Source organism: Coregonus clupeaformis, chromosome 33, assembly GCF_020615455.1.
Source record: "Coregonus clupeaformis isolate EN_2021a chromosome 33, ASM2061545v1, whole genome shotgun sequence".
NCBI lineage: Eukaryota > Metazoa > Chordata > Actinopteri > Salmoniformes > Salmonidae > Coregonus > Coregonus clupeaformis.
In genome coordinates, this window is record NC_059224.1 from 30819041 (window position 1) to 30839470 (window position 20430).

A 20430-nucleotide genomic window follows, 5' to 3' on the forward strand; every position below is an offset into this window, starting at 1 on the left:
TGTTTTATAAGAGGTATGACAAACACAACATTGAAGTGTGTAGCTAATATCAACAGCCAAGATGGAGGCAGACTTATGGAAATAAGCGTATGGTGAGATCATGCGTGAATACACAGTGGAAATGTTTCACACGTGTAGCCACTCAGTGGAGGGGCTGACAGGAAGTCCGGTCCTGATGAAGAGACGCCACTGGGTGAAACAGAGATGTGCTTCATTAACCATAACCTTTGGAAAAACATGAACTGGTAAACACAGAAAAACAAAACATATGCTCTTTCCATGACATAGACTGACCAGGTGAATCCAAGTGAACGCTATGAACCGTTATTGATGTCACTTGTTAAATCCACTTCAATCAGTGTAGATGAAGGGGAGGAGACAGGTTAAAGAAGGATTTTTAAGCCTTGAGACAATTGAGACATTGTGTATGGTGGGTCATTCAGAGGGTGAATGGGAAAGACAAAATATAAGTCACTTTGAACCACAGGTGGTTGGTGGCACCTTAATTGGGGAGAATGGGCTCGTGGTAATGGTTGGTTTCCATGTGTTTGATGCCATTCCATAAGCTCAGTTTCAGCCATTATTATGAGCCGTCCTCCCCTCAGCAGCCTCCACTGCTATGAACAGGGTATTGTAGTAGGTGCCAGTTGCACCGGTTTGTGTCAAGAACTGCAACACTGCTGGGTTTTTCACACTAAACAGTTTCCCATGTGTATCAAGAATGGTCCACCACCCAAAGGACATCCAGCCAACTTGACACAACTGTGGGAAGCATTGGAGTCAACATGGGCCAGAACCCCTGTGGAATGCTTTCGACACCTTGTAGAGTCCATGCCCCAACGAATTGAAGCTGTTTTGAGGGCAGAAGGTGGTGCAACTCAATATTAGGAAGGTGTTCTTAATGTTTGGTATACTCAGTGTATACTCACTCAACCATAGTGTAGTGCGTCTCTAAAGTGTATGTTACATTAAACAACACAAATAGGATTATAATAATAATAATAATAATAATAATAATAATAATAATAATAATAATAATAGGTCATTTAGCAGACGCTCTTATCCAGAGCGACTTACAGGAGCAATTAGGGTTAAGTGCCTTGCTCAAGGGCACATCGACAGATTTTTCACCTAGTGGGCTCGGGGATTAGAACCTGCGACCTTTCGGTTACTGGCACAACGCTCTTAACCACTAAGCTACCTGCCGGATTCAAGGCCATGTTGAGACAAACATATAAACAAATAGCAATTTACATTTGTTTAACCATTTTTCTATGAAGCTCTGAGTGGGTTGCTTAGGCAAACATTTTAGACATTTCTTTGCCTTTATGACATTTGTATAATTGCAGAAAACGTCCATGAAATCTAACATGAGATATAAAGAAGTAAACCAAACCAAAGACTGTATTAACAAGGTAAGAAATGTCTACATTTTTTATTAGATTCAAGTACAGTACACTGAAATTGCACATTTTCATCAGATGTAGCAGCATTCTGACTGGTATAGACCAATTAATAGGGCACAACACAATTACATAGAAATATCAATGACAAAATGTAATCCTGGCGGCCTTGTGACCATATTCAAAACCACTGAAGCAGTTAATTTACATGCTTTGTAAACAAATTCTACACAGCTAAAATATACTGTCGAAACCGCAATCACAACTCATTCATTTGACTGGCGAGAACAAATTGGATAAATGGTCAAACAAAACCTACATGGCAGTGAAGTCAGTGTCCTCCAAGTCATTCCAGTGTTATTAGACCACAGAGCGATGCTCCCCACACACGTACACAGCGCTGGGTCGGATACGTCGCTTCGTGTGGCCTGGCAGCTGAGGAAGAAACTTGAAATACTTGGGCATCAGGTCAAGGCAGGCTTCGCGGAACTTCTTGATCCGCCAGTAGTAAATGAGAGGGTTGAGGGCCGACTTGAGGTAGCACAACAAAAGGAACCAGGTGCTGACTTCAAAGAAGTTGGCCTTGTGGTAGAAGGGGCTGCTGAAGGTGGACACCAGGCTGTAGGCGGTGAAGGGCGCCCAGCACACGGTGAACACCGAGAAGAGGATGAGGATGGTGGTGAAGGCACGCGTCTTGAAGCTCATGTCTATGTTCATCTCGAAGGGCCTCTGCAGGCTCATGAGGCCCAGCTTGCTGGCCTGACTCAGACAGATGCTGTCCGGGTGGCTGTGGATGCGCATGGCGTTGTGCCGGATGGTGTTCAGGATCCCCATGAAGGTGTACAACATGACCATGAAGGGGATGAAGAAGAAGGCCAGCATGAGGAGCAACACGTAGGCGTGGTACCCCGGCTCGCTGGTGTAGCCGAACACACACTGTGGAGCTCTAGAGGGGATCTGGAGAGATGGGTGACCTATGGCTAGTGGGAAAGAGAAACAGAAGGAGACAGTCCAAGCGATGACTATGAGCACTTTGGCTCTGTGGGGACTCAACTTGTCTTGTTTCTGTACTATGATCAGGAACCGATCTATGCTTATTATAAGCAGGATGGCCATGCCCTCTATGACAAAGAGCCAGAAGAACATGGCCGACACTCTGCAGAAGACATCCCCGAAGATCCAGTGTGTGGTCACCACGGTAACCAGGGCAAAGGGCATATTCAGGACGGCCAGCATCATGTCTGCGAAGGCCAGGCTGGCCAACAGGATGTTGATGGCAGATCGCATGGCGGCGCGCTGGTAAACCATCAGGACCACCACCACGTTCCCCAGGAAGGCCACCAGCAGGATGGAGACCATGGCCGTGCAGAAGAACACCTGGAGGGGCATGCTGACGCCCTGCACACTCTCCTGGGCCTCGGCTGTTCGCGTGACTGTGACCAGGTCCAGAGGTGAAAAGGAGGAGCCATAGGAGCTGTTTTCCATGGACATGTCTTCCGTGTCAGGCTGGCCTTGGAGGAGGTGGTCAGAGAGGTTCAACAGCCCCGCCATGACGAGGCAGCAGAGGCTGGCGTTTTTGGTCTCCCTTGACTCCACAGGGGGAATGACAGTGGAGTAAACCATTCTTCCACGGGGGGTGCAGGCTCAGGTTTAGGCATCGTTACTGGAGCTCTTCTCTTGCCAAACATGATGCCTCGGATGCTGTTCTTAGTCCAACTGAAGAAGCCAGCATCTTAGCATGGAGGAGAGATCCTGGAGAGACAGAAAGGGAAATGGGGGCAAAACAGAAAGAGGGGACATTAGCAAGAGAACATAAAATGTCTGTTTTTCCTTGATGATAATACCTTAACCTCTACGAGATCGGTGTCCCGTATACAGGACGGTTGAGCTAACGTGCGCTATTGTGAATAGCATGACTGTTGTAAGTAACAGCAAACATTCCAGGACATAGACATGTCTTATATTGGCAGAAAGCTTACATTCTTGCTAATCTAACTGCACTGTCCAATTTACAGTAGCTATTACAGTGAAAAAATACCATGCTATTGTTTGAGGAGAAACACTTATCCCAGTTATCACGGCAACTGGTTTGATACATTCACCTCTGAAGGTAAATAATGTACTTACATTCAGTAATCTTGCTCTGAATTGTTATCCTAAGAGTCCCAGAGATAAAATTTAGCATAGTTTTGTTTGATAAAATCCATTTTTATATTCAAATGTAGGAACTGGGTTCTACAGTTTGAACCCCTGCTGTCTCTGGCTCCAGACCCACCCGCCCGGCCATCTAGATGTGTGAAAGTTAGTGTATAAACTAATGATCCATCATGTATGACATTCCTGGGAGCGTGTAAACTTACAAAAATGATATGGTAATACAAAATGTATGTTCTCTATAGTTATGTACTTGAAAATGTATCAATTGACCAATTCGGCACATTTGGGCAGACCTGATACAAAATAGTCCAGTATTGCAATGCTTCACTGGATCATTCTGAAACTTTGCACACACACTGCTTCCATCTAGTGGCCAAAATCCGAATTGCGTCTAAACTGCAATATTATATTGTGGCCTTTCTCTTGCATTTCAAAGATGATGGAACAAAAAAAACAAAAAACATATGTTTTTTTTGTTTGTATTATCTTTTACCAGATCTAATGTGTTATATTCTCCTACATTAATTTCACATTTCCACAAACTTCAAAGTGTTTCCTTTCAAATGGTATCAAGAATATGCATATCCTTGCTTCAGGTCCTGAGCTACAGGTAGTTAGATTTGGGTATGTCATTTTAGGCGAAAATTGAAAAAAGGGTCCGATCCTTAAGAGGTTAAATGGGTATTCTTTATTTTAAATGTTGCCTTCCTCAAAAGACAATATTGTGTATCAAATGAAATTACCGAAGTTCATTTGTCAAACTGAAATGTTTATATACACATTGATCTGCAAGTAATTCACTGTCTCCTTAATTATGCACTTTGAAAGGAGATCAACCGAGATTGAGATAACATCATTTCCCACCAAATCCCCTTGGTGTTACAGTGAATGAGAAGCTAAAGCCTCTAATCCATTCAGTGTTGGACGGGAGGGAAGGTCCTTGTGGGGCATAGTCAGTCAGAGGAGACAGCAAAAAAGCCAAAAGCTACCAACTTCATACGGGATTGGCAATGATCTTTCCTGCCCTTACGACACTGTTCTCTATCATCAGTGAGTTCCTTTTCCAGAAGAAGTGTTTGTTTTACAGGGATTAGCATGTCTATCTTACATACTGTATTTAGATATCAATCAATCACATTTATTTATAAAGCCCTTTTTACATCAGCAGATGTCACAAAGAGCTATACAGAAACCCAGCCTAAAACCCCAAACAGCAAGCAACGCAGATGTAGAAGCACGGTGGCTAGGAAAAACTCCCTAGAAAGGCAGAAACCTAGGAAGAAACCTAGAGAGGAACCAGGCTCTGAGGGGTGGCCAGTCCCCTTCTGGCTGTGCCGGGTGGAGATTATAACAGTACATGACCATTAAGGCCAGATTTTCAAACGTTCATAGATGACCAGCAGGGTCAAATAATAATCACAGTGGTTGTAGAGGTTGCAACAGGTCAGTACATCAGGAGTAAATGTCACTTCATAGCCGGGCATTTAGAGGTTGAAATAGCAGGTGCGGTAGAGAAAGAGAGTTGAAAACAGCAGGTCTGGGACAAGGTAGCACGTCTGGTGAACAGGTCAGGGTTCCATAGCCGCAGGCAGAAGAGTTGAAACTGGAGCAGCAGCACGACCAGGTGGACTGGGGACAGCAAGGAGTCATCAGGCCAGGTAGTCCTGAGGCATGGTCCTAAGGCTCAGGTCCTCCGGGAGAGAGTGAGAATTAGAGGGAGCATACTTCAATTCACACAGGACACAGGATAAGACAGGAGAATAACACCAGATATAACAGACTGACCCTAGCCCCCCGGCACATAGACTATTGCAGCATAGATACTAGAAGCTGAGACGGGGGGTGGTCGGGAGACACTGTGGCCCTGTCCGACGATACCCCCGGACAGGGCCAACCAGGCAGGATATAACCCCACCCACTTTGCCAAAGCACAGCCCCCACACCACCAGAGGGATATCAACAGACCACCAACCTACTACCCTGAGACAAGGCTGAGTATAGCCCACGAAGATCTCCTCCACTGCACGAGCCTGAGATAAGGCTAAGACTATTTGTTGGTACTTTGTCTGTCACATGGTTTATATCCAGAACTTACGGAAAAGCAGTATGCCCTTGCAGTCTGGCTATTACCATGTAAGCCCAGTTACTACACTATTATAAGCATGCCAACACAACTGGCTTACCAATGCTCTCTACTGCCAAAAAAGCAATTTCATGAATTATTTTAACCGTTCCAGGGAGAGATTTCTCAGACCATGTCACTGAACAAGTCAATGTTTTTCTGGGGACAACTTAAGACTGCAATAAAAAGGCTTATCGCTAATATAAACATTGGATACTGTTATTTTAGACTGGCTGGTATAATTTACAATGGCTCCATGGCAAACGTCAAACAGAAAATGTTGGACCCGCTTGTCCTCTGGGAGAATAGGACTAGCGGTGTTAAAAGCGGCAGACTATAAGCAGTCTTATCCATGAGCGTGATTTTCTCCGATTTCTGCAGCACTTTCAAATATGCTCTCCTCTCACATTTCTATTTTTAGTCATTCCATGTGGGTTGAACAGACAAAGCGATACAGGGGATTCAAAGCCTATTAAATAACTGTCAGTAAAAATGTAAATTCAACTTTTATTTTTTCAAAATGTTCTGTACACTGCCGGGAGGATATGATTGTGTAATGGCTGTTGCTAGTCTGAAACCTTGAGGAAAATTCTATCCACTTACCATGCTGCAGAACTATAATTATGCCACCAGAGCAAAATAGAGAGTAAAATGTTGTATTAATTAGATAAACAGGCTACCATAATAGAACAGGAACAAGTGTATTATTAGGCGATAATACACTGACTGGTGCATTGTGTGTTCCTCCTCTTACCTTGACAACAGGGTTAGAATACGCACGGCTAGATTATGATTAAGACCAAAAGGATGTGTATGGATGTGTGCAAACAAGCCTCAGACTGAAATCTAGGTTTGCCTCCTGACAACTCACTGACTGATCTTAAAGCTCTGCCCTCTCCTCTCATGAGGATGCTATGGCAGACACTGTTGATAGATACAGTCGCACCAATTCTGCACTTTGTAGCAGTCTTGTATTCTAATTTCTACATAATTCCTGATGCAAATTAAATAGGGAGGGAAATTAAGTATATGGTCAATTCCCTCATTACAGGGTTTTACAGTTATCCAAAAGACAATTATTTGTGCTAAATGAAAGGGAACATCATGGCCTACAGTATCTGTTCCCTTTTCATACAGAATGACTCAAAAGTCATTTGCAGCAATACACAAAGATGACCCATAAAAGCACCATTTTAACCTACCACTTTTAATTAGAACATAAACATGAATTAGGGTGGTTAGGACACTATTCGTCCATGCAGTCCCTATTCAGATATTCAGCATAATACAGTCATTTAAAACATGATGGAAGAGCTAGAAAAAGATTAGAGGAACATGTTTTCCATATCAAGTACATATATCCACAGAAACCATAGTAACTGCTAAAAAGGATCTGCCTGGTACCTTGCGAGTCAATGATAACACTGCATGTTGAGTAGTTGTGGAACCTAGCAACAGGGACCTGCATACAGCCAGTATTTCTATCTGGTTGCTTTGTATCTCTTTCAAAAAGCTTTTGAGCCTTTCAATAACCACTACAAATAAACTAGGTATGTGTCATACTATTTTGAATTATTTAGTTGATGTATCATATGGTCCGTTTAGCCTTAGATTATTATTTGCCCCAGTAACTAGCCTGAGACTATGGGAGAGATGCTGTAAGCGATGCTGCTGAGTTGAAAAGGCTACCATACAGTCAACAATGGAAATTGTGTTTCTCAAATTGAGTGTTGGAATTGTAATTACACATTTGTTACTGAGCTGGATAATATTATTCAGTTATCAAAAGGTGAAATAAAACATAATAAAGCTGAGTAATTCTTAGAGTAGCAAAGTTACAAATAATTATAGCAGGGCTGCCGACTTTTGAAGAAAGCTTGGAGTAAAGTTTTGCCTAGATGGGGTCTGAAAATGTTACTGTTTTAAAGCTCATTTCCTGCAATTCTACGTATTTGACATGGCTTAAGCCTGTGACCAGGGTGAAAAAACCACAGGTCAGGTGTATTCAGAACGCTTTGAACATTCAATTAACACTAAAAATTGAGATTTTGGTGGAGATTAAATCTTAAATATGCTAATTTTTATTTTACATATTTATTTGGGTGGTTTGACACTTTATTCAGACAGTAATGAAATTAGATGGGGAGACAGCAAATGGGAGAAACAGTGGGGAGGTTGGAAGCAGGGATTGATCCCTGTTGTCAGGTAGAAAGTGCCGGGGAGTGTTACCACTACACCAAAGCTCTGCACAGGAAATACTAATATTAATGGTTGATGGCAGTAGGTAACCAAATCATAGATTGCAGTCTCCTTGTCCATAGATTGCTTTCAAGGTAAGGACACAAACATTATATATTTTGTAATTTGGGTGAACCATCTCTTTAAAATAGGGCTGGAACAAAAATCACACTTGCTCTCCAGGAGGGTTGGCCACCCCTGATCTATGTTTCCCAAGTGCTGGGTGTTTGAAATTTTAGTTTTTATAAATACATTTTAGTCATTTAGCAGACGCTCTTATCCAGAGCGACTTACAGTTAGTGAGTCCATACATAATTCTTTATACTGGCCCCCCGTGGGAATCGAACCCACAACCCTGGCGTTGCAAACGCCATGCTCTACCAACTGAGCTACATCCCTGCCGGCCATTCCCTCCCCTACCCTGGACCAATTGTGCGCCGCCCCATGGGTCTCCTGGTCGCGGCCGGCTACGACAGAGCCTGGATTCGAACCAGGATCTCTAGTGGCACAGCTAGCACTGCGATGCAGTGCCTTAGACCACTGCGACACTCGGTCTAACAATTAATTTCTCAAAATCACCCAACCTTCAAGAAAAATCTCCAATGTGTGAGAGTTGGCAGCTCTGTAGTAGTCCAGTTTAACATCGTAAGAGGCGTTGAAATGAGTTACTAGTGATTAAACTAAAATTATAGCCTACAGTCAGCCATTACAGCTGTCAATTTCAAATATGATGTGCTGGCCTATTTAAAAGAATATCTCATCACAGGAAATTATTTATTGTGAGGCTATATCATTTCATAGCCTACACTCTAAAAAATGCTGGGTTGTTTGGATGACCCAACTACTGGGTTGCAGGCATTGGGTCACTTAGTTGGGTTGTTTTCTTTAAAAATAGCATGGTTGGGTTGTTAATACTGGGTCTACCCTTTTATACAATAAATATGTTGAAATTATATCACGGGAGTAATTTCAAATCAATTTGTGCCACTTGTGTAGAAGTTATCAATTGTGATCAAGGTAACAATCAGTCAGATTAGGCTACAGGTAAAAAAAAAAAAAACACTTCTTACCTAGAAATCGCCTTGCTGTTCATGTTGAATAAATTACTCTGTCAATTTGAACTAAGCAAGCTGCTAAATCGTTCATCTTGCCTAGGCTACTGTACACTATCTGAAATTAGATGTAGGCATATCAGGGTCTAGCATATATAAGTTACCTGCATCTAGCTAACCAAACCATGGCAGAGTTTAATTACAATCATAAACCCAGATTTTCGTCAGTAGGCCTAGACAATGCCTATTGAAATTACAAATCAATCTCGCAAATAGGCCATTTATAATGGTTTGTAGTCTTAACATCTGGCACATAACGGCACAATTGCCAGAAAATTGCCTAACATTTGTTTTTTGAAGTTTAATAAGGGCGAATTATCTTTTCTCTTGCGAAATATTCAAATTCCTTTAGTCACATTAGCTCGCAATAATAATAATTTAGATGGAAAACCGAGTTTTGCTTCTTAAATCATTAGAAGTTAAATCGAGATTCCTTCTTAATTCGCTCAATAACGTTATGGAAAAAGGGTTTATTGGCTAAATGTGGCAACTCCTCTCTTGTTGCGAAAAAAAACAATTTGGGCTAGTTTTCAGGCCTTGTGCAGGTTTTGAGTAGTCATTGGGCTAGAAATGTAGCCTGACCTGGCAACCCTGGACAAATGGGCAAGGCGTTGTGGTTGACCAAAAAAGGTGAGTAAAAAGCTAGCTAACTAATTATTCATTCAGGTATAAATGACCTAGCTATCATAATTACATATAATCTCAGTCAATGACAATTTTAGATAATCTTAGCTAGCAGGCTAGCTAGCAAACAACCCCATGCATGCTAGCTTGAGCATTAGCTAGCTACTTAGCTAACAATTGCTAGCTAGCTATGTCAGTGCCTGTAGAAAGCTTGTCTTCTGTAAACCTAACGTTAATGTTACTGTGTGGTGGTGCTTTGTTTCACGTCAGGTAGCTAGCTAGATAACTTAGCCTAGCTAGCTACTGTAGCTATATATTTTACTAAGCTAGCTAGCCCTATTCCCTGTCTCTGAGTTAATTTAACATGGTTGACAAGCTTATAACTCATGCTTTTATGGTGATTCAGTTAGTGTATGTTTTTTTTGCCTAATTGTTTCTGAGTTAGCTAGCTAGCTGGCAAGCTAGTCTCAGTCTGGATGCAAACAGTTTAATGTTATATTGCAATGAAAGGAGTGTCTCAATTGTTAATTCAAGTTTAGGTTTACCATTTTGACTCTCCACTTAATCTGTGTTAACGTTATGTCTTTGTCCCCCACTGCCAAAATACTAGAGGCTGCATGGCCCTGAGAGTGCTTATCCCACCACCAGTATACCGAATGCAGGTAGTTACATATTGAAATGAAAGTAGTTTCTAAAATGTTCATCCACGTTCATCCATTTTGACTCTCCCCTAAAACCTTGTTATGTCTTTGTCCCCCAGATACTAAAGAAGACATGGTCCTGAGAGTGTTTCTCTCACCACCAGTGTAACGAGTTCGAAAGAAGACTGCCCACCCAAGCATTGATGAGGTACGAAGGTCATAATGTAGCCTAAGTATACATGTGGAATATTGAATACTATAGTGCATTCGGAAAGTATTCAGACCCCTTGACCTTTTCCACATTTTGTGACGTTAACGCCTTATTCTAAAATGAACGCACATTTATTAAAATTAAATAACAGAAATACCTTATTTACACAAGTATTCAAACCCTTTTCTATGAGATTAGAAATTGAGCTGAGGTGCATCCTGTTTCCATTGATCATCCTTGAGATGTTTCTACAACTTGATTGGAGTTCACCTGTGGTAAATTCAATTGATTGGACATGATTTGGAAAGTCACACACCTGTCTATATAATGTCCCACAGTTGACAGTGCATGTCAGAGCAAAGACCAAGCCATGAGGTCAAAGGAATTGTCCGTAGAGCTCCGAGACAGGATTGTGTCGAGGCACAGAACTGGGGAAGGGTCCCAAAAACATTCTGCAGCATTGAAGGTCCCCAAGAACACAGTGGCCTCCATCATTCTGAAAAGGAAGAAGTTTGGAAACACCAAGACTCTTCCTAGAGCTAGACGCCCGGCTAAACTGAGCAATTGGGGGAGAAGGTCCTTGGGTCAGGGAGGTGATCAAGAACCCGATGGTCACTCTGACAGAGCTCCAGAGTTCCTCTGTGGAGATGGGAGAACCTTCCAGAAGGACAACCATCTCTACAGCACTCCACCAATCAGGCCTTTATGGTAGAGTCGCCAGATGACAGCCTGCATGGACTCAGACCATGAGAAACAAGATTCTCTGGTCTGATGAAACCAAGATTTAACTATTTGGTCTGAATGACAAGCGTCACGTCTGGAGAAAACCTGGCACCATCCCTACGGTGAAGCATGGTAGTGGCAGCATCATTCTGTGGAGATGTTTTTCAGCGGCATGAACTGAGAGACTAGTCAGGATCGAGGGAAAGATGAACAGAGCAAAGTAAAGAGAGATCCTTGATGATAACCTGCTCAAGAGCGCTCAGGACCTCAGACTGGGGCGAAGGTTCACCTTCCAACAGGACAACGACCCTAAGCACACAGCCAAGCACACCTGAAAATAGCTGTGCAGCAATACTCCCCATCCAACCTGACACAGCTTGAGAGGATATGCAGAGAAGAATGGGAGAAACTCCATTAACACAGCTGTGCCAATCTTGTAGCATCATCCCCAAGAAGACTCGAAGCTGTAATCGCTGCCAAAGGTGCTTCAACAAAGTACTGAGTAAAGGGTCTGAATACTTATGTAAATGTAATATCAGTTTTTTATTTGTAAAACATTAGCAAAAATGTCTAAAAACCTGTTTTTGCTTTGTCATTATGGGGTATTGTGTGTAGATTGAGGAGATATTTTTTTTTAAATCAATTTTTGTGGTCTGAATACTCCAAATGCACTGTATTTAATATGTAATACTGTAAACCAGAGGTGGGAAGTAACTTATTACAAATACTTCCGTTACTGTAATTGAGTAGCTTTTCCATGTACAGTGAGGGAAAAAAGTATTTGATCCCCTGCTGATTTTGTACATTTGCCCACTGACAAAGAACTGATCAGTCTATAATTTTAATGGTAGGTTTATTTGAACAGTGAGAGACAGAATAACAACAACAAAATCCAGAAAAACGCATGTCAAAAATGTTATAAATTGATTTGCATTTTAATGAGGGAAATAAGTATTTGACCCCCTCGCAATCAGAAAGATTTCTGGCTCCCAGGTGTCTTTTATACAGGTAACGAGCTGAGATTAGGAGCACACACTTAAAGGGAGTGCTCCTAATCTCAGCTTGTTACCTGTATAAAAGACACCTGTCCACAGAAGCAATCAATCAATCAGATTCCAAACTCTCCACCATGGCCAAGACCCAAAGAGCTCTCCAAGGATGTCAGGGACAAGATTGTAGACCTACACAAGGCTGGAATGGGCTACAAGACCATCGCCAAGCAGCTTGGTGAGAAGGTGACAACAGTTGGTGCGATTATTCGCAAATGGAAGAAACACAAAATAACTGTCAATCTCCCTCGGCCTGGGGCTCCATGCAAGATTTCACCTCGTGGAGTTGCAATGATCATGAGAACGGTGAGGAATCAGCCCAGAACTACACAGGAGGATCTTGTCAATGATCTCAAGGCAGCTGGGACCATAGTCACCAAGAAAACAATTGGTAACACACTACACCGTGAAGGACTGAAATCCTGCAGTGCCCGCAAGGTCCCCCTGCTCAAGAAAGCACATATACATGCCCGTCTGAAGTGTGCCAATGAACATCTGAATGATTCAGAGGAGAACTGGGTGAAAGTGTTGTGGTCAGATGAGACCAAAATGGAGCTCTTTGGCATCAACTCAACTCGCTGTGTTTGGAGGAGGAGGAATGCTGCCTATGACCCCAAGAACACCATCCCCACCGTCAAACATGGAGGTGGAAACATTATGCTTTGGGGGTGTTTTTCTGCTAAGGGGACAGGACAACTTCACCGCATCAAAGGGACGATGGACGGGGCCATGTACCGTCAAATCTTGGGTGAGAACCTCCTCAGCCAGGGCATTCAAAATGGGTCGTGAATGGGTATTCCAGCATGACAATGACCCAAAACACACGGTCAAGGCAACAAAGGAGTGGCTCTAGAAGAAGCACATTAAAGGTCCTGGAGTGGCCTAGCCAGTCTCCAGACCTTAATCCCATAGAAAATCTGTGGAGGGAGTTGAAGGTTCGAGTTGCCAAACGTCAGCCTCGAAACCTTAATGACTTGGAGAAGATCTGCAGAGGAGTGGGACAAAATCCCTCCTGAGATGTGTGCAAACCTGGTGGCCAACTACAAGAAACGTCTGACCTCTGTGATTGCCAACAAGGGTTTTGCCACCAAGTACTAAGTCATGTTTTGCAGAGGGGTCAAATACTTATTTCCCTCATTAAAATGCAAATCAATTTATACAATTTTTGACATGTGTTTTTCTGGAATTTTTGTTTGTTATTCTGTCTCTCACTGTTCAAATAAACCTATCATTAAAATTATAGATTGATCATTTCTTTGACAGTGGGCAAACGTACAAAATCAGCAGGGGATCAAATACTTTTTTCCCTCACTGTACTTGTATTTTTTAGGTTCTTTTTCAAAGTCAGTAATTTTGCTTCTACTTGAGTAAAATGTCATTGAAGTAACAGTACTTCTACTTGAGTAGGCTATTTGAGTACTCTTCCCTCCCCTGCTGTAAACCACGCACAAAGTGGCTGGACTCAACTCAATGCAGATTAACGTCCTGCACACAGCAATAGACTGTGTGTGTGTGTGTGTGTGTGTGTGTGTGTGCGTACGCAAGAGTGTGATGAGTCTTGATTATTGTTCAACATTTTATAAGTGGCACAGTGGTCTAAGGCACTGCATCTCAGTGCTTGAGGCGTCACTACAGACCCCCTGGTTCAATTCCAGGCCGTATCACAACCGGCCGTGATTGGGAGTCCCATAGGGCGGCGCACAATTGGCCCAGCGTCGTCCGGGTTTGGCCTGTGTAGGCCGTCATTGTAAATAAGAATTTGTTCTTAACTGACTTGCCTAGTTAAATAAATAAGTAAAATAAAATTTATCATATTCTCTAATTCCCAGGCTGGAACCAATATGGCTGAATATCTCCACCATGCGACCAAAAGTACAAGAGACCCCAAACCCTTTGTTCTGACTCTCGGGGTACAATGTTGACATGATCAGTCCAATCAAAGCTACTGTAGATATAACGTGATTTGACGTCATTTTATCTGTGGCTAATGACCTTGAGCCTTATTGGATGGGCACTTCTAATGTAACTCTATGGCAGCACCCAAGGGGCTTGAATTTTCGTGCTCTACCCTTAGATCTGGCAGTGAAGCAGTGTTCCCATGAGTGACAGAACACTGAACGGTGCAACTAGAGAACATTACCAACCCCTACGCTCTGTATTTCCGCTGGCTGCCCCACCACCACAGAAAGCACTGAGCTAGGCTGAAACACCTTCATTTTGGAGCTGCCTTACTCAAGAAGGCAAAAACGAGACCATGTTTGTATGGAGGCTTTATTAACTCAATGATTTGTTTTTGTTTTTTACATTGTTTGCAAACTTATATGTGACACTTATTAATGACAAAATAAGATGCAAAACTGGCAACCCACCTGCCCTGAATGACGGGTCGCCACTGTACACTTGTGAGAAACAAGTTTTGGTTTATTTCATTCTATTTACGTGTTTTGTCAATTTAGTCATTGTCTTTTGTTTGGAGCGCTCCTGTCAATATTGAGTAAGGACAGGCATGCATAGAAGTAGGCCTATAGCCTACCTGGCCTGCGCACAAATGTAGACATAAATGTGCCCATTTGGGGATCTGATAGTATTTCTGATTGGTTTAACGCACCACCACTAATGACCTGTGGAGCTTCTCAAAGTAATGTTTTCTTCACCTCAAACAGCAAGCAAACAAAGTCTGTTTTTACATCCATTGAGAATTACAATAGTTCCTCAATGTATTTGAAAAATCTTTCCAGATCTCTCCCTTTCAATAACCACACAGTGTGAAAGGGAAAATGTCATGCTCTGATCCAGTGGAAACATAATAAAATAGGCCTACCTGATTACTTATCAGTGCTTGACTTGGACTGAAATAGGTTCCGGTACTCATTTTGGGTGCTGGTACTGTTTATATTTAGGTGCAGGAGCTCCACAATACTTTTGAGCTAATATTCTATAAGAAGAACGGGAGCTCAAGCAGTAGAACATTTGAGGTGCCGGTACTCAGCTCCGTTGAGCTCCTGCCCAAGTCAAGCACTGCTTCTTATCCCTTGTGCAAATAGCCTACAGCTGTGTCTCACGAGCTCACTGGGGAAACTCTGAGGGCCCAGAATATTTTATACAATGTTGCAAGTTCGCTAGCGCATGCTTCGGGCCGGACCCAAGTTAATAGTTGATATAATGTTTCAAGTTCGTTGCAGACAGGCCATGTGTAGCCAATGTGATTTATAGGACATTTATTTTTATCAGGTTATTTTGTACCTGCAGGCTGCAGTGTTTTTATTTATTGGTTTTATGTAGGCTATTTTTACATAGTTGGCAATGGCAATAGAAGTTACTTTTTAGTTTGTATCATTTTCATTTAGATTTGGGTAGAATTTTGATTAATCACATGACAATGATTTTGAGATATGAAGACGTTATTATACATTTTTTAAAATATGAAAACCATAACTGGCATGCACATCGGTAGAAATGGTAAGAAAAATTGCCATTCAACATGAGAAATGTTGCAGACTCCTCATATAGCCTATTACCGGCAACTTCAGGAGAGTAATGGCAGAATCTGCAAAAGCCAGCAGAAGGAGAACAGTTGGGTCAGGTTTTTTTCTTCTGGTAATCAAGATCTTGGCGTCCTCTTGAGGCATTTGTCTTATTTCATCAAACTGTAAGCTTAAAGAATCTGACAAGCTCAATGCGTATTGTCAAATTTATTAAAACACATAGGGTGTGTCTATATATGGAAAAATACACGTTTAAACATGTCAAATTTATTAAAACACATAGGGTGTGTCTATATATGGAAAAATACACGTTTAAACATTTCGACCAAACGACTTTTGGTCGACCAATAAATAAATAAAATCGGGGACAGCCCTTCACGTAACCCTACAGTGCTGGGTCAAAATAACCCAGTGCTGGGTATGTACTATAGTGACCCGGGTATGTACTATAAATTGGGTCATTATTGACCCAGCATTTTTGTGTGTATTTTTTCCACATTTTGTTACGTTACAGCCTTATTCTAAAATGGATCATTCTACACTCAATACCCCATAATGACAAAGCAAAAACAGGTTTAGACATTTTTGCGAATTTATATATTTTTTAAAACCCAGAAATATAAAATGTACATACGTTTTCAGACCCTTTACTTAGTACTTTGTTGATGCACCTTTGGCAGCGATTACAGCCGAGTCTTCTTGGATATGACTCTACAAGCTTGGCACACCTGTCTTTAGGGAGTTTCTCATATTCTTCTCTGCAGATCCTCTCAAGCTCTGTCAGGTTGGATGGGGAGCGTCGCTGCACAGCTATTTTCACGTCTCTCCAGAGATGTTCGATCGGGTTCAAGTCCGGACTCTGGCTGGGCCACTCAAGGACATTCAGAGACATGTCCCGAAGCCACTCCTGCGTTGTCTTGGCTGTGTGCTTAGGGTCGCTGTCCTATTGGAAGGTGAACCTTCGCCCCCAGTCTGAGGTCCTGAGGATCTCTCTGTACTTGGCTCCGTTCATCTTTCCCTCGATCTTGAATAGTCTCCCAGTCCCTACCGCTGAAAAACATCCCCACAGCATGATGCTGCCACCACCATGCTTCACCGTAGGGATGGTATTGGCCAGGTGATGAGCGGTGCCTGGTTTCCTCCAGACGTGATGCTTGGCATTCAGGCCAAAGAGTTCAATCTTGGTTTCATCAGACCAGAGAATCTTGTTTCTCATGGTCTGAGAGTCCTTTAGGTGCCTTTTGGCAAACTCCAAGCGGGCTGTCATGTGCCTTTTACTGAGGAGTGGATTCCGTCTGGCCACTCTACCATAAAGGCCTGATTGGTGGCGTGCTGCAGAGATGGTTGTCCTTTTGGAAGGTTCTCCCATCTCCACAGAGGAACTCTGGAGCTCTTTCAGAGTGGTCACCTCCCTGACCAAGGCCCTTCTCCCCTGATTGCTCAGTTTGGCCAGGCGGCCAGCTCTAGGAAGAGTCTTGGTGGTTCCAATATTCTTCTATTTAAGAATGATAGAGGCCACTGTATTCTTGGGGACCTTCAATGCTGCAGAAATGTTTTGGTACCCTTCCCCAGATCTGTGCCTCGATACAATCCTGTCTCGGTGCTCTATACCTTCGACCTCATGGCTTGGTTTTTGCTCTGACATGCACCGTTAACTGTGGGACCTTATATAGACAGGTGTATGCCTTTCCAAATCCTGTCCAATCTATTGAATTTACCACAGGTAGACTCCATAAAGTTCAAGAAACATCTCAAGGATGATCAATGGAAACAGGATGCACCTGAGCTCAATTTCGAGTCTCATAGCAAATGGTCTGAATACTTATGGTAATAAGGTATCTGTTCTTATTTTTAATACATTTGCTAAAAGATCTAAAAACCTGTTTTCGCTTTGTCATTATGGGGTACTGTGTGTAGATTGATGAGGAAATGTTTTAATTTAATCCATTTTAGAATAAGGCTGTAACGTAACAAAATGTGGAAAAAGTAAAGGGGGCTGAATACTTTCCGAATGCACTGTACACTCAAAAAAAATACTGGGTTAAAAACATTGCAGGAATAACCCATGTTGGGATGTTTGATTTACCCAAAAATGTGGTTATTTTGACCCAGCAGTGGATTGCTTTTTACTCTTTTGCTGGGTTATTGTTATTTATGTATTTTTGACCCAGCAATGGGTTATTTCTTACTTTATTGCTGGGTTATATTTTTTCTACCTTTTCTCTATTACATAATCTGTTAAACTTCTAAAAGTACCAATATTTCTACCAATAACAATCAATGAATGTTACAACGTTACTACACAGCCTATGAAATTCTTAAAATGACATATGGCCAATCATGACAAATTGTAGATAAAATACTAAATGTTTATTTAAAGATATTAATGTCAGCTACAAAATGAAGTCATGCAAAAGATAAAAAAACAAATAAGGTACACACAAATAAACTAAAACTTTAGAATCCCAATCCATCATTTTTGAAGCACAGCAGCCCTACCAATTAAAGCTGAGGAACGGGGCTGAAGAAAAGTAAACACTTTACCCTCTACTCCCCCAACCCCTACCAGGTATCAATTTTCAATATGAATACATGTAAAACAACAACAACAACAACGAAACATAATGTTTTCTGCTCCAGAACCTGCCCATTAGCATTGATGCTGCTTACGCTGACTCTGCCATCAGCATGACGTAACAGGAACCGGGATTCGTCGGAACAGGCAATGTTTTTCCATTCCTCAATTGTCCAGTGTTCGTGATCGCGTGCCCACTGGAGCCGATTCTTCTTATTTCTAGCTGATAGGAGTGGAACACGGTGTGGTTGTCTGCTGCAATAGCCCATCCCGGACAAGGACCGTTATTTGCCTGTTTGTGGCCCGCCTGTTAGCTTGCACGATTCTTGCCATTCTCCTTCGACCTCTCATCAAAGAGCTGTTTTCGCCCACAGGACTGCCGCTGAATGGATGTTTTATGTTTGTCGCACCATTCTCGGTAAACCCTAGACACTGTCGTGCGTGAAAAGCCCAGGAGGCCGGCAGTTTCTGAAATACTGGAACCGCAACACTTGGCACCGACAATCATACCACGCTCAAAGTCACTTAGGTCACCACGTGACTCACTGTCTGTAAGGGCGAACCATTTTCGTGAATGGGTTAGTGTACTTAATAAACTGGCCACTGAGTGTATATCCCAATGTTGGGATAGTTACCACTGTTAGAATATGTATATAATAATGTTATACATTTTATATTTGAATATCTAATGTGAAAAAATAATCAAGGAAAGTTTAAATGTGCAGTGTACAAACTTAACATGATCAACATGAATGACATTTACTCTCACATGTGGCCAAGAATAACTATCTGGAAGCCACGCCCCTAATAAACCGGGCCTCCTGAAAATAACCTATGGATTACATAAAAAAAGACCCAGCATGAAAGTGAAATCAAATTGATAGTTAAATTAAGCCCTGGGCTGTCCCTACAAGCCCCAAGTCTCTTTACTTACAAATTAATTCAAAAATAATCAAACTGGTGGGATCAAAATAACTCAGCGCGTGTTCTGTCCAATATTTAACAAGCACTGGGTTAACAAATAACCCAAATTGGGTTGTTTTTAACCCAGCATTGTTTTGAGTGTAGGCCTATTTATTTTTATATTTTTGATAACCTTATTATGATACTGTGGAATTAAATGTAAGATCAAATGAACCTAAGATTAGTTTAATCAAACAAGCAGAATTGTTTGAAAATGTGTTTACATTGGATTAATTGAAACCACTTTTCAGGGTGTATTATTGTTTGTTGTTTTTTATTTATTTCTCTATACAGCAGAATCCTCAATTGAAATTACCTTTTTCCTTACAAAGTCAGGTTGAGATCGTAGGGTTTTAGTAGACAGACAATTCCTCGCTGCTCTTTTCAGTCTTTCAGTTGATCCAATTCGCTGTCCAGATGATTTTTGTAATTCCTCGAAGTCACAACTAGATATACGGTATTAATCTCTCATTGCACGCGAATTAATAAATCTAATCAAATAACATTATTTACAGGGTGAAAAATGGCCAATGCCACCTACACAATTCAACAAATGCGGTAAGTAAAATGTAGTTCCGCGTATCATTCCGTCTTTGTTTTGAGGGAATGGGTTTTCCGACAAAAGAAAAAACCTCTGGATTGGTTTACAAGACAAAATCATGACTCAAGGAGGCATTAAACAATTTGATTGTCAGTAATTTCATTTTCTTTCCTACCCTCATCTTTCTGTTATTCTGAGAATTATAATTTTGTCTTCCACTATTCGGGGTCCAAGGTATAATATTCAATATCTGTTACGAACTACGATAACTGTCGGTATACTGGTTAACTGACAGTCCCATCATCCAATAGTATGGACAGATCGGGTAAGGTCCTCTGATAGGACACACCCATTATCTAGAGCTCCAATTGAAATGGACAAATCGCCATAAAGAGGCGTAACGTTTTGGTTGAAAGACTAGGCCTACAGGGCACGTGCATTTTTTATTTTTTTGTCATTTAGCAGACGCTCTTATACAGAGCAATTTACAGTTAGTGAGTGCGTAAATTTTCATACTGGCCCCCCGTGGGAAACGAACCCACAACCCTGGCGTTGCAAGCGCCATGCTCTACCAACTGAGCTACAG

General features: G+C 41.9%; 1 protein-coding gene across 1 annotated transcript; it reads right to left on the minus strand.

Annotated features, from left to right (window-relative positions):
- Positions 1–1420: 1420 nt before the first annotated feature.
- LOC121549017 (probable G-protein coupled receptor 63) lies at positions 1421–20129 on the minus strand. The gene is made up of 2 exons (XM_041860786.2): positions 19620–20129; positions 1421–3155 (listed from the first exon to the last, which is right to left on the minus strand). The coding sequence occupies exon 2, from the start codon at positions 3024–3026 to the stop codon at positions 1764–1766; it is 1263 nt and encodes a 420-aa protein (XP_041716720.1). The 5' UTR covers positions 3027–3155; positions 19620–20129; the 3' UTR covers positions 1421–1763.
- Between the last annotated feature and the right edge of the window lie 301 nt (positions 20130–20430).

Bases quoted from the DNA above. Each gene is read 5' to 3' on its own strand.
- LOC121549017 (XM_041860786.2), bottom strand. From the start codon at position 3,026: ATGGTTTACTCCACTGTCATTCCCCCTGTGGAGTCAAGGGAGACCAAA.